This window comes from Talaromyces marneffei, chromosome 6 (genome assembly GCF_009556855.1).
Source record: "Talaromyces marneffei chromosome 6, complete sequence".
NCBI lineage: Eukaryota > Fungi > Ascomycota > Eurotiomycetes > Eurotiales > Trichocomaceae > Talaromyces > Talaromyces marneffei.
Genome location: NC_072353.1, coordinates 1075310 through 1091794, shown reverse-complemented (window position 1 = coordinate 1091794; position 16485 = coordinate 1075310). Strand labels below are relative to the sequence as shown.

Below are 16485 nucleotides of genomic sequence, written 5' to 3'. Positions count from 1 at the left end.
AAAATAACATTCTCTTGGCATAAGTAAAAGGATCCAATGCTTGAGAGGGTTCTAAAGCGTTGAAACAATTCAGACGGTTCCGGCCAAGCTCAAGAAGCAAATTTCACACGACGGCTCTGTCGTTCCTTGACCCTTCGCTCGGTTTCCTGGTAAAGACGGTCCAAATATTCCATGGCAGTGGCATCCTTGAGGATCTTAGCAACCTGGGTTCCAGCGGAGATAAGTTGTAATACATTCCGGTCATCCTTTACTGGCCTGGATTGATGCTTTGCGGCATGACGCATCTCCAGGGAATTCTCCAAAACGGTAACAAGCTGTTTGATCTGGCCATTATGAAGTACCCGGGCAGGAATCCGACGCTTGGTGGCCAATCTCTTCAACAAATAAACCCATTCGGTCCATTCTCGGTCTGCTGATACCCTCACCTGTCTTTTATCCGGTTCAATGGGGATTGGAAATTGGTATTTTGCGACAAAGTCAAATGCACATTGAGCGAGGCGATCATTAACCTCATTCAAAATACGGTCTTGCTCTGAGACATCGAGATTAGTAGGGAGTGGGGGTAACTCCCGTTCCTGAGCTGCTATGGTCTTTGGTGATGGCGGCTCAAGAAGTTGATGTGGTCCATCGAATTCGTCGCGGTTGGATGGACGTCTTTGCGAATGATACTTTACATTACTTGCCTTGCCGGACCTGTCGCCGTGACGGGATCGGCCGGTCTCTACCAGGCACTCGCGGGGGTTATAGGATCGAGGAGAGTTGACATCATGCATGTACTCATCTGGGGAGATTCTAGTCGTATCCCGTTCGGAATGTACTGAGACATGGCGTGGTGGTCGCCCAATAGGAGCCTGAGCAACATAAGCGCTGGAATATCGCCTATGGCTTGACGAATTGGCCGGTTGGGCATAGTAGGCCTGATAGTCCATTGGAGTGCCCTGCGTCATGGGCCGGCTGTTGACGTCTATGTCTGTAAATGTTTGGGAATTTGGAAACCCACGACTTCCACTAGAAGAAAGCAAACACTCAGTGGGTTGCTCATGATTAAGGAGCTCAAAGGTATGGGTATCACCTTTGTTGGTAGATCACAGGAACAGGGACTGCGCCTCTGAAGTATGAAGGCTGGGAAGATGAAGTTCTATAGCAGCCTGGGTCAGTTGGCTTGAAAGGTATGTTCTAGGAGCATCATGAAATTCACCCATGTCGAGAAAACCCATCCATTCCTGGAGTGGAAGGAAAATAAGGGTCAACCATTGATGCTGCACCGCCCGGAAGGGAGTGGAGGCCCATTGAGAGTGGCATGGCTGGAGGTGATGACTGGAGAAGAGTAGGAGGGATAGGGCGAGAATAAGTATTTGAGAAGTTTCAGAAACTTTGTCTACCAAGACATCGTGTTTAGAAGCAAGCCTGGGTAAAACGTACGGCAGTGGGCCATCAGTCTTTAAATGAATAGTTAGTGACAATTCAATTTCATAGTGTTTTTTTTTTGTTTTGTTTTGGACTATGTGTCCACCCCTGGAGCATAGACCTGTTATACCTGACTAGCCAAGCTCATCATCGATAATAATGCGCAATGATTTCTTGTTTACCTCTGTGACTGGTGGCGAATTGTGGCAGTGTCGTTATCCCCTTCAAGGAGTCGAGCGGGCCACAACTCGCATGAATAACTAGGTAGGGCAGATGGATTCGAGAATTCTTGCTGTCCAACGTCTTTGCACCTTGTTTTTCACCGCCATCTTAAGACGAAGAGGGAGGGGTCCGCCGATGGCATGATAATGTACGAAAGGGGTATAAACAGATGGGTTCATGGCGGATCCCCCCCGGACGGGCGTTTCTTTCAGGGATGAACTAGTTGTGGAAAAAAGTAGTTCCTGGTAGTTGTTCCAGTTGGCGTCGGGGGTTGCCTATGCTGATTGCTGACGGATAAGGTATGAACTGCGTTTGGTGAGGGTTTTAATTGACAGATCTAAGGTTTGATAGAATGGTCATACCGGTAGTCGGACTTCAGTTTGGGCAGCAATCTGGAACGGCATCGATGGAAGAAGTTAGAGCTGGTACTACCTGTTGTCCGATCTTCGTCGAGGGTCTGTGGTAATCGTTGCCAGCTAGCACTTCACGTTTTATGCGTGGTTGAAAAGATAACGACAATTTAAACTGGAAATTATGTATGTTTGTTTTTGATTTTGATATCGGTTGATAACATGAAAAATAGGGCTAATCGTTTGCTTCACAGACGGACGGGTGGCACAAGGCCAGTCGTGATCTAGATGTTTTCACCATTGGGTGGACTAATGACAGCAATTGACCAATTGATAGATGAGATTACGAAATCGAGTTTATCTATCTCCCCAACTAATAATTAGTACCTACTAGTATCCATCGATCTACTGCGTATATGTCCCAATACCCCATAGGAATCGCTGTATATGTACCGAAGCATGTAGCACCTCAAGCTCTCAAGTGGATCGCGGAGTACATTAGCGTCATTGATAGTGGCGTTAATAAGGAATACACATCGAATCGAGCGTTGGAATTAACGACCATTGGGCATCGGGCATAAATGCGTGCAACGTGGTGTGCCCAACTCCCAATCCCTTCCATTCTAGCCCCTACTTTGGAAGAATACTATGTAGGAATGGATCCGTCAACCTTCTCGTTTCAATTATAGATTGGATATTATTGACTAGTATCTTGTGATAAGCGGAATGTTCGGAGACTTTGTTTTTGTATCAGTTTCGACTCTTACCTTCCAGCCCAACCCGAAAGCCAAAAGAAGAATGACCACTCTTGCCCTAACATGCCGCTTTGGGAAATATTTGTTGGATTTGACATTCTTAAACGGGCAACAATACGTAGTTAAACTCGAAGGAAAAGGAATGTATGTGATGTTAGGGAAAGGATTTTTCATTGTTGCTGCACCTTACTATTGATCAGTTGCAAGCAAAATTGGATTGATCAGAGAAACATATCAAACTAACCCTAATGTCGACTATTATTGTATTGTAGGTTGACACTAGTAGAAATCTCCTTGCTTACGAGCGCCGAGAACATTAAGTATAATATTTTAATAATTCAATGTACTCTGTATGAAGAGAAGATATACAGAGTAGTAAGCGCATGTTGATACATACTGGAACATTGCCCCTGCAATATGCGAGGATGTAGACAGAAGCACGGTTCGTGTTATGTTCAACGCTCCATGCTACCTAGATAGGTTGGCCAACAGGTTCAACTCACTACCCGGGGTTTATCAAAGGTATTATTATCATCGCATCATAAAGACATGTTTAATGCAACAAGAGATACACGCCCCAAGAGAAATCACTACCCGAGGGGGCGAACTCCAGATGGCTGATAAGCATGAATTTACTATTCCTTATCACAAACTTTTCTTCATTTCTGCACCCTGGCGATTGCGAAAGCCCGGGGCATCGGGTAGCTTGATACGTAGTCGACGAGCGTAATCCTGGAAAGGGCGGCAAGAGAAATAAATATTGTTAGAGACTCCCATCCATTCTTAGATAAGATCATAGAACAACAAAGCAAAAAAGAGCTGCCGCAATTGCTTTTTCTTCCGGCTTGAAAAAGAACTCACCTCACAGCTAAGCCTAATCCCCTCCTCAAGACCCAGCCTAGCTTCATAACCAAGTATACGTCGAGCCTTTTCACCACTTGCATATCTCATATGACATGCATCATTAACACTGCCTCTACTAAGCGTTGTAGGTGTACCGGTAAACCAAGTATAACACTCAGCCACCAACCCAGCCAGCCAGGCAAGCGACTCTGGGATATGGACAGTGAAAGGGGGTATATGTCCAAAATCCCTCCATATCGCCAGGCAGAAATCTCGAAAAGTGATGGGCTCATTATTCTGAATGAAGAAAGCCTCTCCTTCTGCTGTCCTTGTTGAAACCAGGTTTTCAGCCGCTAGAACATGCGCATCTGCAACATTTTGGACTAGAGTAATGTCCCAATAGTTTTGGCCGTTGCCGACTACCCATGGAGTTTCTCCCTTGGCGATACATGCATGGATTGCTGGTAGGAGCTGGTAATCTCCGGGGCCCGTCAGGACGGAGGGCCTGAGTGAACAAGTAGCCATCTCGGCACAAGAGGCTTGTAAAACTAATTCTTCTGCAGCTGCCTAAGGAGAGGAAGCCAACGAAAATAGTACTCATACATCAGCGCACCGTGTCTAGTTTAGTTTGTATTCCACAAAGCAGAATATACGAACCTTTGATTCGCCATAAATCAACGAATTCTGCGATGTCGGCCACTCTTCAGTAACGTTTCTGTAGGGTAGTCGCATATCATCTATGAGCACGCAACAACTACTTGTAAATACGAAGGCTTTGACCCCCAATCTCTTCGAGACATCGAGCATAACCCTTGTGCCTTCAACATTAATCTTCCATACCATGCTCTGCATCCGCCGACCAAACCGCTCTGCTAATCCAGGTACAATCCCAGCAGTGTGAATCACGATAGTGGGTCGAATCTGATGTATGGCTTCCTCGACTTCTGCTCTGGAAGTAATATCCACCTTGACAAAATGGGCCTGAGATGGGACTTGATGAATGGGGCCAGGGGCGTTTATGTCTATGATGGTGGTTCTGCATTCCGGGTGTTTTTCTGTGATGGCTCTGGCGATCGCTGCGCCGACAAAGCCGCAACCGCCTGTGATGAGAACGTCTGGGAGTGTCATGAGGGTTGCCCGTAGAAGATGATTTGCAAAATAGAACAAGAAGAATATGCTTTTCCACAAATGAAGCTATCAAGATTTCATAAGCAAGGTGCGTGGCGTGACCTGTCAGATCATCTGAATGTTTCCAACGTTACATACCGGCTGCCAATTCCTTGCATTGATTGGCCCATCAAGACATGGTAGAAAGAAATTAGCAACCAATGGGACATTCCCTATATAGTAACGTTGTCAACTGGTACTTGTCCATATTGCTGACTGGTTATCGGTGTAGATAAGTTATATTCTTATCGCTAAGATGGAGAGTTGGCTAAGATCATATGGGGCCCTAAAGCTAATATATACCAGAACCCTAACTATTTTGTACAAGCTCAACATCTTTTACAACTCAAAGGGTTCATTACAAGACTAGCTATTGCTCTCATTTCTGACCCTACCACCTCATGCTCGACGGCTCTAAGAGGTTGAAAAAATCAGGAAAAACAACGCTAGAGGGATCCTGAAGTGTTCTAGCGTTAGCATACATTCCATCTAGATTTTACAGCAGGTAAAAATATACTCACCCAATCATCAGTAGGAAAGAACGTGGAAAGTTCGGGCATGTCTCCAGAATCAACTGCCATCTCACCCACAGGCTCCTGTCGTGGTTGATCGGAAGGGTGTTCGCTGAGATAAGAATAATACTTCCTCAGTGTCGCCGTTATGTCCTCAAAAATGGTCTGCCTAATGGGTAATCCACAATCAATAGCACGGACCAAGGAAAGAGCTCCAACAAGGAAACCGTAGCGTTTGAGCGAAACCCTTCCAGAGACGATAATCTGCTCGAGGTGGGCTTTTATTCGTTCCAAGCACCGAATTAGCGGCGCCCGGTTGGCTTTGTTCATTTCACCGAGAGGATCAACTGTTGCCATCATCGGCAACCCGGAAATGCGAATTGAATTCTCTTCTTCCACTTGAATTACTAGTTCAAGACTCAATATTGCGATGACATCCATGCAAAATGGTCCCTTGAACGTTCCTGACCCAACACGAGTGAGTCGCGGCAGGTAATCGCTCATTTTTGTTGATGGGTCTATAGCACCATCCTCAGAGTGAGATGCTATAATGAGGCAAGATTCGACGCACATCTTGCGTGCGAGATAGTATCGAGGGTCCTTACGAGCCTCGATCATGAATGGGCGATAGAGAAAAAGTATATACCGATGAAGGTACATATCCAAGAACTTGCGATGAAATTCCATTTTTCCACTCTCTTGCCTCTGTGATGTGGGTGTATTTCTTTGGAAAAAGGCCGATATTTCGCGGCAAGCGGTACGCAGCTCCTGGCCTAGCCTCATTGCTTTCTCAAATGTGAGATTTTTGCGCTGTGGATCGTTCAGTAAGCGGGCAATTTCGAGTCTCGTACTTATAGATTTGCTTAGCAATATCTGAATTGACGAATCAGTAAATATGTGACCATCTTTAGGCCGGGTGGCCTCCTTGCTCCCTGGAGAGATGTCTTGGTCATTGATATTGCATGGGTTCCGGCTATCAAATTCAGCCAGTGACAGAGGTAGCGGTACTCCAGAGTCCAACAAGGCTTGAATACTCAACTCAATGATAGTGGTCCAGAGGCGATTCCTCATCTCTGCTTGAAAGGGGGTCAGTGAAGGAAAAAGCGAAGAATCGCGATGTAAGCCCATCATCATGCCCATTTGCAACAGCGATGCTGTCGATATCCAAGTGGGTAGAGTAGCAGGACAGGTACAACGGGATAAAATCAATAGACAGCCGATTTGTAGTCCATCGTTGGTGAGATTGGCGTGATTCGATGCACCGGCGAGCCACAGCTGCGCTGCACGCACCCAATTCTGCACGGTGTTTTCGTAATAGGTCCAATCGTTTTGGATCGCATGAAAAGCCGAACCGATAGCAAGTACCAATGCCATTTTCATCTTGAAGTGTTTGGGGACTGACCGTGCTTCCTTCCAAAAAATTTCATACTCCGTCATGAAGGATGGTACATGCAATATGCGGTATATCGGTTCCAATGTTTTGAGATAACATTGAACAAGCTCATCGCATGTAAATTTCTGGGGAAAGGTGCTAGATATATCCGTGGGCAGAGGGGCATCGTCATCAAAGCTATGTTTTTTATACAATTTCTTGAGACTGAGACACTCCTTGAGTAGATTAACGAGTTCGGTTTTATCACAGAATTGTGCCGAGAGCGACACATCCGATGATATGAACTCCCCAAGAACTTGGAACTACTAATTATCAGCACTGAAGCTTTTTTAGGCCCAAATAGTGAAGTAGGCATTACCTGTCCCGCAGTGTGAATCCAGTTGTTGGGGCCATATATTTTGGTTTTATCCCAAGTATTTCGCAAGTGAGATGTTGGAGCCTTGATAGGTTGCTCTTCAATTTTGTTTGCTCCTACAGGCAGTCCAGATGGACTTGAGTTTTGGGTAGCATATACACTCCCTGATACTGCTTCTTTCAACTGCTGAACCTGCTCTTGAAGGTCCTCGATCAGCCTTTGGCTCTGTGCCGCTGCCCCGGGCTGAATAGTGACAGCGGCGGCATTTTCATTTATTCTGTTATTGTATGATGACGACAAATGCGTCTCTTGTCTAGTTGGTCGCCCGGCTCGATGCTCTAGGATTGAAGAGTTCTTACTTGATGAATTTCCTTGTGGCGGGTTCCGTTTATCGTAGGAGCATTCTAATGAACTCTTCGATCGCAAACAAGGAGCGCATGGATATCCTCGGTCGCAACGAACTTTGCGCTGGCGACATTGAACGCATGACTGCGCAGTGCGGTTACGCTTGTGTTTTATGGGTCCACTTTGTTGTGCTGAAGGCTCCATACCATGTATAAAAGCGATGTACACGGCTGTTCACAATTACTCGACGGGTATAAGCTGGCTCGGAAAAAGGTTATGGTACTGGGCCGAGAACTAAGATACCGGATTATGGCATTAGTTATTAGGTACCTGATCTGATGCAACCTTTGATCATGGTGTGAAGAGGCTGAAGAAGATACGTGGACAAGCGCCGGGACAATCGTGGGGCCGGACACAACCCTAACCCTATTTGATCTGGACTCGTCCGAGCGTAAGTTAACTATCTGTTTCTGTTCACATGTCACGCTATCGTATATTCTGGTCCTGAATAAAGCCATCCATTTCTGACCTCAATATTTCGCCACACCGACTCTTACTCTTTCTCAAGACAAAACATCATCACCAAAAAACAGTGTAACTCAAACATGGCAACAGCAGCAGTGTTCGGTAGCACAGGAGCCGTCGGCTCTCAAATCCTCGCGACTCTTCTCGCTGCCGATGGTTTTTCATCAATCAAGACCATTTCGAGAAGACTTCCATCAGTGCAGTCCCCCAAACTGCAAGTCCTCCAAGAAGTCGATAGCTCAAAATGGGGCGCCATGATTTCTTCTTTGTCGCCTAAGCCATCAGTCATATTCAACGCAGTCGGTACTACCAGAGCGGACGCCGGCGGTATTCAGAATCAATGGAAAATCGACCATGACTTGTGCATTGAGAATGCCCGGGCAGCCAAAGAGGCGGGCGTAAAGACGTATGTTTTCATCTCGAGCGCTGGTACTAGAAATTTCTTCTCGAGTCAGGTGCCTTATTCGAAGATGAAGATTGGCGTGGAGGATGCCATCAAGGAACTTGACTTTGAGCAGGCCATCATATTGAGGCCGGGTATGATTATTGGCCGGGAGAGGTCTAAGGCTCCGATGTTTGAAAAGATCGTGGAGAATCTCCACAAGATAAGTCAGGGTATTCAAGATAGTTTCGGTATGACCTTCAACCCTTATGACATGAATAGTATGGGAATCGGATTACTGACTATGAGCATGCAGGCCAGGATCAAACCGTCATTGGCAGAGCTGCAGTAGCAGCTGCTCGTATTGCAGAAGATGGCAAGGCACCTTCGAAATATTGGATTATGGAAATGGATGATATTGTCAAGTTGGGCAGAGATGAGTGGAAGGAATGATTGATGCAACTCGCTACAGACTTCAGGTTAATTGGTTAAATATGCTTCATTGTTACGTACATATGTAGGTGCTTCAATTAATCGGTTCTCATCAATGGTTATCCGTTATGTCGTTCCTACATATGTAGACGCAGCGAAGCTAATCAGAAAGCAACCCATGGATGTCAATATATATTATACTCACAAAGCAAGTCTTCAATGTTATCTCGCCCCACAATTTTCGGTCTGGAACTATACGTCCTACCTTCTCGGTCCGTAGCTAAGGACTTTGGCGTACTGCCTTCAAAGTAATTAGCCAATTGCCACACGTATACTCGAGGGTTGATTTATAGTAATCTCCTTTTACTTCGAATGGAAATGGAAAAAAGAAATATAATATATATATTAAAAAGTCGTACTTTAAGCACCAATGCCCGTGTGGTCTAGGGGTATGATGCGTCCTTCGGGAATTTATCCATCTAGCGACAAAGTTAGAAAGAATGGACGAGGTCCTGCGTTCAAATCGCAGCTCGGGCCAAGCACATTTTTTTTTCTTTTCTCTCTCTTTTTTTTTTTTTTTTTTTTTTCGATCTATCTATATTTTTCTTTCTCATGTTCGAGACTATGTATGCCTAGTCATGTTGATTGCTATCTGGGCTTTAAATCAAAGCTCTCTATCAGCCATCCTCTCGCCGCCGTTATCCATCTTGTTTACACATTACTGGAAGAGACTGGGCACAAGAGGCTGGGAGATTCAATCTGGCCTCGTCGTCTTTCCTTTCGCTTGCATCCGTCCTAGGTGGTCAATTCATTGTGTCGTAGCTGTATTTGCGAACTTTGGCCAATACCTAAACAAACAAAGAATGGACTCATCTGAGCCAGCCTATGAGACTGACCAGCTTACAGCACTGGACATGACATACACATCAATCCACTAAAAAAATCACACGATATGTGACAAAAAACACTGCATGAAATGCTCCCCGCAAGCAAAACAAAATACAAAAAGTAAGGCCCGAACTGGGAATCGAACCCAGGACCTCTCGCAATCAGGACATGACAATTGCCACCCAAAGCGAGAATTATACCCCTAAACCATCCGGGCTGTTGATATGTTGGCGATATCTACGATATCTAAAACCAAGGAGTGTAAGTTCAAAAGACAGCGTCGAAATCCATGTTTTACTGTTGAGATACGTAGTAGAGTCCGTGTGGTGGTGAGTCGGCGACAAGAATCTTCGCATGAGACGAGATCCCGTGTTCGGTTTGATCTAGGTACAGGAAGGTCCCTAGCCAGTCAAATGTTGGAATGAAGCCGGCGGTGCGGTCCGGTCCGTCTCGTGAGTATACTGTACTACGAGTACAGGTGTTCGTCTCTCTTTCATATTCGCATACTCGGCAATTACTTAGTAGTGTAATAGTAGTAGCAGTTGTCCCAGAGCTCACTACAATGCAGACTCCGCTGCTATCGCTAGCGTTCAAGTTTTCATAAAGAGCCGTCACAATCCCCAGGGAGCCAAGGGTTCCACGCCACCAATACATCCTCTGTGAGGCTGAGGTCTGACTCGATATCTTCGCATTTATAGTCTAAAGAAGCATTACCGGTATTTGTACTCCGTATACAGTCTTTTGTTCTTTTCTTCTTCTTCGGACGTACCGCCATCCATGTAGCCATATACAAGTGTGAACGGAGTAGATACCAACATACTGTGACAGTGGTCAAAACCATGGATTGAGCTATCTAGGTGCACCGAGTCTACAGGCAATATCAAACATGGAGAAGAAAAGGAAAGAAGAAAAAGAAGCTATCCGCCTAGCAAAGGATATTTATGCCTTCCCTTGTGTGAGGGCCTTTCCCAACTAGGCACCGCTCAAGGAGCAATCCCAATATGGCACTGTCAGGGTTCGAAGCCCTATCGACGGGAATACCCTCCTCAGTCCTACCAGCTCTGCCAAGAGTCTCCGCCACGGCGCCTTGGTGATAGCTTACCGTACGGCTGTCACACATACTACATAGTATCAGAAATAAAGCATCTGTCTGAACAACTGAGTCTGATTTGCTAATGCCGGTAGGTAGATAGATAGATAGATGTTTATTACGCCCGGAGGCACTAAGCCTATAGGGCACTAGCGTATTAATTACATAATCCATTTCCCACAGATCCGACGTAAACTCGTGATAGCCCATAATTTGTTCTCGTACCGTGTCAGCTTGGTGTTCGGGTTCTCCGGTTGGTGTTTTTTAGGGTGGGGAATTTCCCTTGTTAAAGGTGTTGGCTAGTAGATGGTCTTAAAGGTTATCTTCTCCAAGTGTGCGGTGTCCTATCTTCGGCGGCCGCAGCAGTATCTACCTGGGAAGGGATAGATTACTTCCTTTCCCCTATGTTGATGGAGGTCCGGCTTCGGGTTCCTGTTCTAATCTTCCTGTTGCAATTGCGTACTTGATTACTGCCTGGACGGCCTTCATGTCTGGTTGCCATCGATCCGGGTCGGAGCGTGATTTTCCGCCTAGGAAGAAGGACAGGTTACCTCGTCTCGACTCTGTGCATTGGTTCATGCCTTCTCTCATCGCTGTCCATTTTGTGCAGCGGAATAGGAAATGTTCCACTGTCTCACTTGCTTGTCCACATGCGCAGAGATCGGAGTCTGCTGCGCCTATCCTATTCAAGTAGCTGTTGAGCCCTGTCATTCCTGTCCGAAGCTGGGCCAGGATTTTTGCCTCTTTCCGGTTCAATCTGTCGTACAAGCTCCTTGGATGTTTTCCTGGAAGAGCTGCATCTACAGCCTTTGAGTATTTACCAACATTCTCTGGGAGAGTCCATTCTAGCTGCCGTTCCGCAAGGGCGAGCCTGATAGCAGTTGATCTAGCTTGGGATGGTTGTTTCTCCGGCAGATGCTCTGTTCCTGTCGCTTTCTGTGCTTCAGCTTTTGCTCGTTGTTTCAAGTTGATATCTGCATGTGCTGGTATCCAGATTGCATTTACTGCGTTTCCTCGCCGGTATAAGGTCTCAATCTGCTTATATATCCGCTGGATGGTTTCTTGACCAGATTGCTGGCGGGGTTGGCTGATTGCTGCCACTGCGGATCTATTACTGCTAAGGATAGATATCCATCTACAGCATGCCCCAGGAGGGACTCGTTCTAGGGCGACCGCCATCGCTTCTAGTTCTGCTGTATAAGGATTCTGCTCTGTCCTTTTGCCCAGGGTGATCGAGAAGCTGGATATGTCGGTTCCATTATTGTCTGCCTGGGTGTCTCTTATATGGCCTCCTATACCCACTATTCCGGATCTAGCAGATGCACTTGTGGCAATTAGGATACCAATTGCCTTCTTAGCAATTTGAATGGTCTGTTCCCCGTCTTTTTCGTGTATCGTTTGTATACGCGCTGTCCATGGTGATATTGTGAATGCTTGGATAGTTTCTATCCGCTCGGTTGTTGTTGTTGTCTCTAGGGCTCGAGCTATCCTCTGTAGCGGAGACCTGAACCTCTGGGTTGTGATAGTCCTTAGTTTGACTAGGGGGTTTGATTCAGGTAGTGTTTGGATGTCGATGTGTAGTTTTATAGCTTTCTCCATATGTCGATTGTGGAACGGCTGGATGCCTGCTTCTGCCTCAGCCACAGCAGTTGCTACTGTCCGAAAGGCCCCCGTTACTGCAATAGCTCCATGTTTCTGTATTCTGTTTAAATATTGTGTTCCCCTTGCTCCACAGGCATGCATCCAGACACTAGAAGCGTAGTCTGTCACTGGAGCTACTGTAGCTCTAAATAGTTGTCTTGCTGACCGTGGGGAAGTCATCTTTAGCCTTCTCAGCGCCATGGCTGCCGTGAGTCCTTTGGTAGCAGCATTGGCAATGTGTTCCTTGAACCGTAGCTGGGAATCCATCACTATTCCTAAAATCTTTGCACTTTCCTTTGGTTCGACTATTTCGCCTTTAATCAAGAATGGTATGCTGCTTGAACGGCTTGCCGTCCGGGTGAAGTGAACTATGGCCGTTTTATCACATTCAAATGTTGCCCGCTTCGTCTTTCCCAATCCAAGGCTCTGTCGATTATGGCTTGTATGCTAGCCCGGTTTACTTCTGCTGATGGGCCTGATACCCATGCCGTATAGTCATCCACAAATGCAATTGCTCCTCCGGAGGCACTTATCCTGTGTTGTACTAAATCCGCATTGAAGAACAGGAATAGTATTGGGGACAGTGGTGATCCTTGTGGTAAGCCTGCCTGTGGTAGCTCCCGTTGTTCGCTTGTAGATCCATTAACCAGGATGTTTGCTGTGCGTCTTGAGCAGAAAGCATCAATCCATCGAACTATTTGGTCAGGTATTCCTCTTGCCTTGAGTCTCTGCAGCAGTCTCTCTTTGAAGACTCCATTATATGCCCCTTGGACATCAAAACTGACCAGGCTTAGTACCTTCCTATTTCTCCAGGCCTTATAGATCTCTTCTTGCAATAATAGAAGTGCCTGTTCTGCCGAGCGCCTCTTCCTTGCTCCAAAGTGGTTTATAGGCAGCAGGCCGAACTCTTCGACAGCGTATGATATCCTTTCCGCGACGACCGCTTCCAGTATTTTACCCAACGTGGAGAGCAATGATATTGGTCTCCATGCTTTAGCCAGCGCGTAATTTTTCTTGGCCGGCTTCTTTAGCGGTATAATCTTAGCATTTCTCCATTGGGAAGGGAGATCGCTATCTTGAAGTGATATCTGAAAGATACGGAATACTCTTTCTTTGACCACTGGCCAGAGCTGCCTCCATATCATTGCTGGGAGGCCATCCTCTCCGGGTGCTTTCCATGGCTTAGCTTCAAAGACTTTTCGTTCAATCTCCTCCATAGTGAGATCAGGCATGTGTATCGGCTCTCTTTGTGGCCGAGTTCCCTTATCTTCTATTCTCGTCGGTAATGGTGGGAAAAATGTAGCAAGCAACTCTTTCATCTGCTCTCCTTTATCTTTGGTAGTAGATCCATCTGCCTTTACCAATGGTGGTATTTTGTCGCTGAATGAGCTGCTATTAGGTTTTAGATATTTAGTTGCCTGCCATATATTTGCATCATTAGCAAGGAAATCTTCCCAGTGTATCTTCTTCTGTTTCCGGATTGCATCATGATATTCTTTTGCCGCTTTATGTGCTTGTTGTTCGAGCTCATGGATTATACATCCTGCTCTACGCCGCGATCTAGCCTGATTTCTCCAGTATGTGTATATACGGCGAAGCTGCGTTAGATCTGTCGTCCACCATCGTTTCGCGTATGGTGAGGGTTTTGCCTTTGGTGTAAGTTTTGAGACTGCTTCTGTGACCGCTATCATCAGGCGATCCGTCTGCAGCTGGACTGAGCCGTCCAGGGGAACCCCTTGTAAGCTGGTAGTGACTCTAGCTCTAATTTCTGTCCAAGGCGCGTTCTTCCAGAGCAATCTCTCAGTGGTAGGTCGATCCGGGACTGATATATCAAACTCTGTTTCAATAGCTTGGTGGTCTGATCCATGGTTTGTATAGTGTATGCCACATTTAACCATCTCTTCTGCTAGCTCCGTCGATGCTAAGACTAAGTCGATTGTTGTTTCTGTATCCCCTGAATGCCATGTCTTTGTGCCTCTTGGTAGAAGGCTGTGGAGTGAGTGTTCGGTCATATAGTCAACTAAAGCATCAGCCTCCCCCTGTCTTACTGGAGATATTTGGTCTCCGCCCCAGAGTTGGTCATGCCGATTGAAGTCTCCCATAATTAGAACATCCATCCGTTTTCCATCTCTTCCCTGTATGTCTACCACTAGGCTATGTAGTAGCCTAGTTGTAGATATTAGTGCTTCCTCATTGTTCCCCTCCACATAGACTGAGGCCACCAGTACTGCCCTATCTAGAAATTGTAGTATCGCAGCTGTCAGATCTGAGGATTTTACTGGGATCTGTTCTGCCTCAATGTCGCTCCGAACCCATAGCATGCTCCGGATTGGCCATCTTCCTTCATGTCTCTCCGTGGGTGTCATCTTAGTCCAGTAGCTGTGTCCCATTGGGCTTGTTATCATTGTCTTCTCAATCATCCGCGCGTATGGCTCGGATATTGCTATCGCTCCATAATCTCTAATTTCGTTATCGTTCATTAAGCTTTGTTGTATCATATCTCTTTTGCCCACATTGAGTTGTAGTACGCGAAATGATCTATGCATGAGACTGTATAAGGCGTATTCGACAGTTTTTGCTGAATGACTCATGAGGCCCTCCACAGGGAACACACTTTAGAATTGTATCCTGGCAGGTGCTGTGATGATGTCCCTTATTTGCACATCTAGCGCAGGTTTGAGCCTTCTTGCAGGAAAAGGCCTTATGCCCCATCTCTTGGCAGTTATAACATTGAGCAGGTCCTGTTTGTGGTTCAAAGACCCGAGTATATGCGGATTCTCCTGCTATATCAAAATAGTTGCCTTCTATCAGACGTCTGGCTTCCGTCGCTTTGGTAACGTATATTACCATAGATCCATATGCTTTGTTGGAGTCTTTTTTGCTAAGCCAAGAGATCTTAGCAATGCTGACGTTATTTTCTTTCCCCAGGATTTCGGCTGTCCCTGATAAGATATTTCCATCTGCATCTAATACTGCTGTCCGGTTAGCATTGTCGATTTTGACCGGATATAGCTGGTTTCGTAGGATTCTTATTCCTGGTATCTCAATCTTTTGGGCGGCTTCTTTGATCTGCTGCATCTCGTCTTCATGTCTGCAAACCACCTTGATCCGGTCTGCAGTTTTTGGGTCCTTGATCATTGCTGCACACCGCCAGTTTTCTGTTTCCTCATTCCCACGCATCTCTTTTTCGATCTGTTGTCTTATATTGGCTATCTGGGTCTTCGCTTTGTCTTGTTCTCCGACCCGGGACGTGTCGATTGTGCAGAATAGCGTATTAACTAATGTAGGACGGGCTAGGGGTACTAGCTGTGTATCCTGTTGATGACTGGGCTGTCTATCAACTACAGCCGCGTATGTTGTCATAGCCGGAGTACTTGCGACAGTGTCTAGCTGTTCCTGGAGTTGCTTGTAATCTTCTGTAGCTTGGCTTCGGATTGCTTCTACTTGGGTCTGCAGCGCTTGAATTGTATTGCTCTGTTCCCGGATCATTTCAGACTGTTCCTTGATCATCATCTCTTGTTTGATAAGGGCTTCTTTCAGTCCTTTAACCTCTTGGTAGGTGCTTTCTAGGTACTGGCCTATCTTTTTAAGCATGTCCCTGTTTCCATCTTTTCCGCTCTGTTTCTCCTCAATAAGGCCAGCGGCTTTCTTTACCGCTGTTAATTCCACTTGGGTCATTGATTTCTTGGACGTTCTAACGGCGCTGATATTGTCGCTACCCGAGGCCTCTCGGGCCCTTGTTGAGGGCATTACGACGCGTCCCGAGCGCGTTGTTGCCGGCTCCTCCACCATCGCGTCCGCCATCCCCAGCTGGTCGTCGAACCGGCTGTTGTAATGACAGTCGAATTTTCGAAATGACAGTCGAAACAGGTCACTTTGCCTCTCTCTCACCTTCAGTATAGTTTCGTCAAATGCCGGTAGGGTACTGGTAACTATGTTATTAGAAATGCGCAAAGCTAAACAAAAGCAGCAATCTGCGCCGCCTTGGCTGTCCTCGGGCATATCGGCATAACCGGTCTGTACTTCCATAAAAGACATAAATTAGGGCTTTTAGTCTATATGATAATCCTGCACTGCACCGTTTCAACCTCTAACAATACTCCATACAATTGAGAATGAGCGGATATAACACCCTCGGTGCAATAAAGCCACCATAAATCCGATTTACTGGTATACCT

The 16485-nt window shown here is 46.2% G+C and overlaps 5 protein-coding genes and 1 pseudogene across 6 annotated transcripts; 1 reads left to right on the top strand and 5 right to left on the bottom strand.

Moving 5' to 3' along the window:
* Positions 1–89: 89 nt before the first annotated feature.
* On the bottom strand, positions 90–1302 carry EYB26_007910 (uncharacterized protein; the record flags this gene model as incomplete). The annotated part of the gene is made up of 3 exons (XM_054267169.1): positions 90–1008; positions 1073–1138; positions 1199–1302. The coding sequence occupies 3 exons, from the start codon at positions 1300–1302 to the stop codon at positions 90–92; spliced, it is 1089 nt and encodes a 362-aa protein (XP_054123144.1).
* Positions 1303–3379: 2077 nt separating this feature from the next.
* EYB26_007909 (uncharacterized protein) lies at positions 3380–4705 on the bottom strand (the record flags this gene model as incomplete). The annotated part of the gene is made up of 3 exons (XM_054267168.1): positions 3380–3466; positions 3596–4144; positions 4235–4705. 3 exons carry the CDS (start codon positions 4703–4705, stop codon positions 3380–3382), a joined length of 1107 nt encoding a protein of 368 aa, XP_054123143.1.
* A 430-nt stretch (positions 4706–5135) lies between these two features.
* Positions 5136–7553, bottom strand: EYB26_007908 (uncharacterized protein; the record flags this gene model as incomplete). The annotated part of the gene is made up of 3 exons (XM_054267167.1): positions 5136–5201; positions 5266–6951; positions 7008–7553. 3 exons carry the CDS (start codon positions 7551–7553, stop codon positions 5136–5138), a joined length of 2298 nt encoding a protein of 765 aa, XP_054123142.1.
* Positions 7554–7954: 401 nt separating this feature from the next.
* On the top strand, positions 7955–8709 carry EYB26_007907 (uncharacterized protein; the record flags this gene model as incomplete). Its single annotated transcript, XM_054267166.1, has 2 exons — positions 7955–8507; positions 8573–8709. 2 exons carry the CDS (start codon positions 7955–7957, stop codon positions 8707–8709), a joined length of 690 nt encoding a protein of 229 aa, XP_054123141.1.
* A 991-nt stretch (positions 8710–9700) lies between these two features.
* Positions 9701–9793, bottom strand: EYB26_007906 (annotated as a pseudogene). The gene has a single exon. The product of its transcript is annotated as a tRNA-OTHER (tRNA).
* A 1275-nt stretch (positions 9794–11068) lies between these two features.
* EYB26_007905 (uncharacterized protein) lies at positions 11069–16057 on the bottom strand (the record flags this gene model as incomplete). Its single annotated transcript, XM_054267165.1, has 3 exons — positions 11069–12715; positions 12769–14845; positions 14922–16057. 3 exons carry the CDS (start codon positions 16055–16057, stop codon positions 11069–11071), a joined length of 4860 nt encoding a protein of 1619 aa, XP_054123140.1.
* Between the last annotated feature and the right edge of the window lie 428 nt (positions 16058–16485).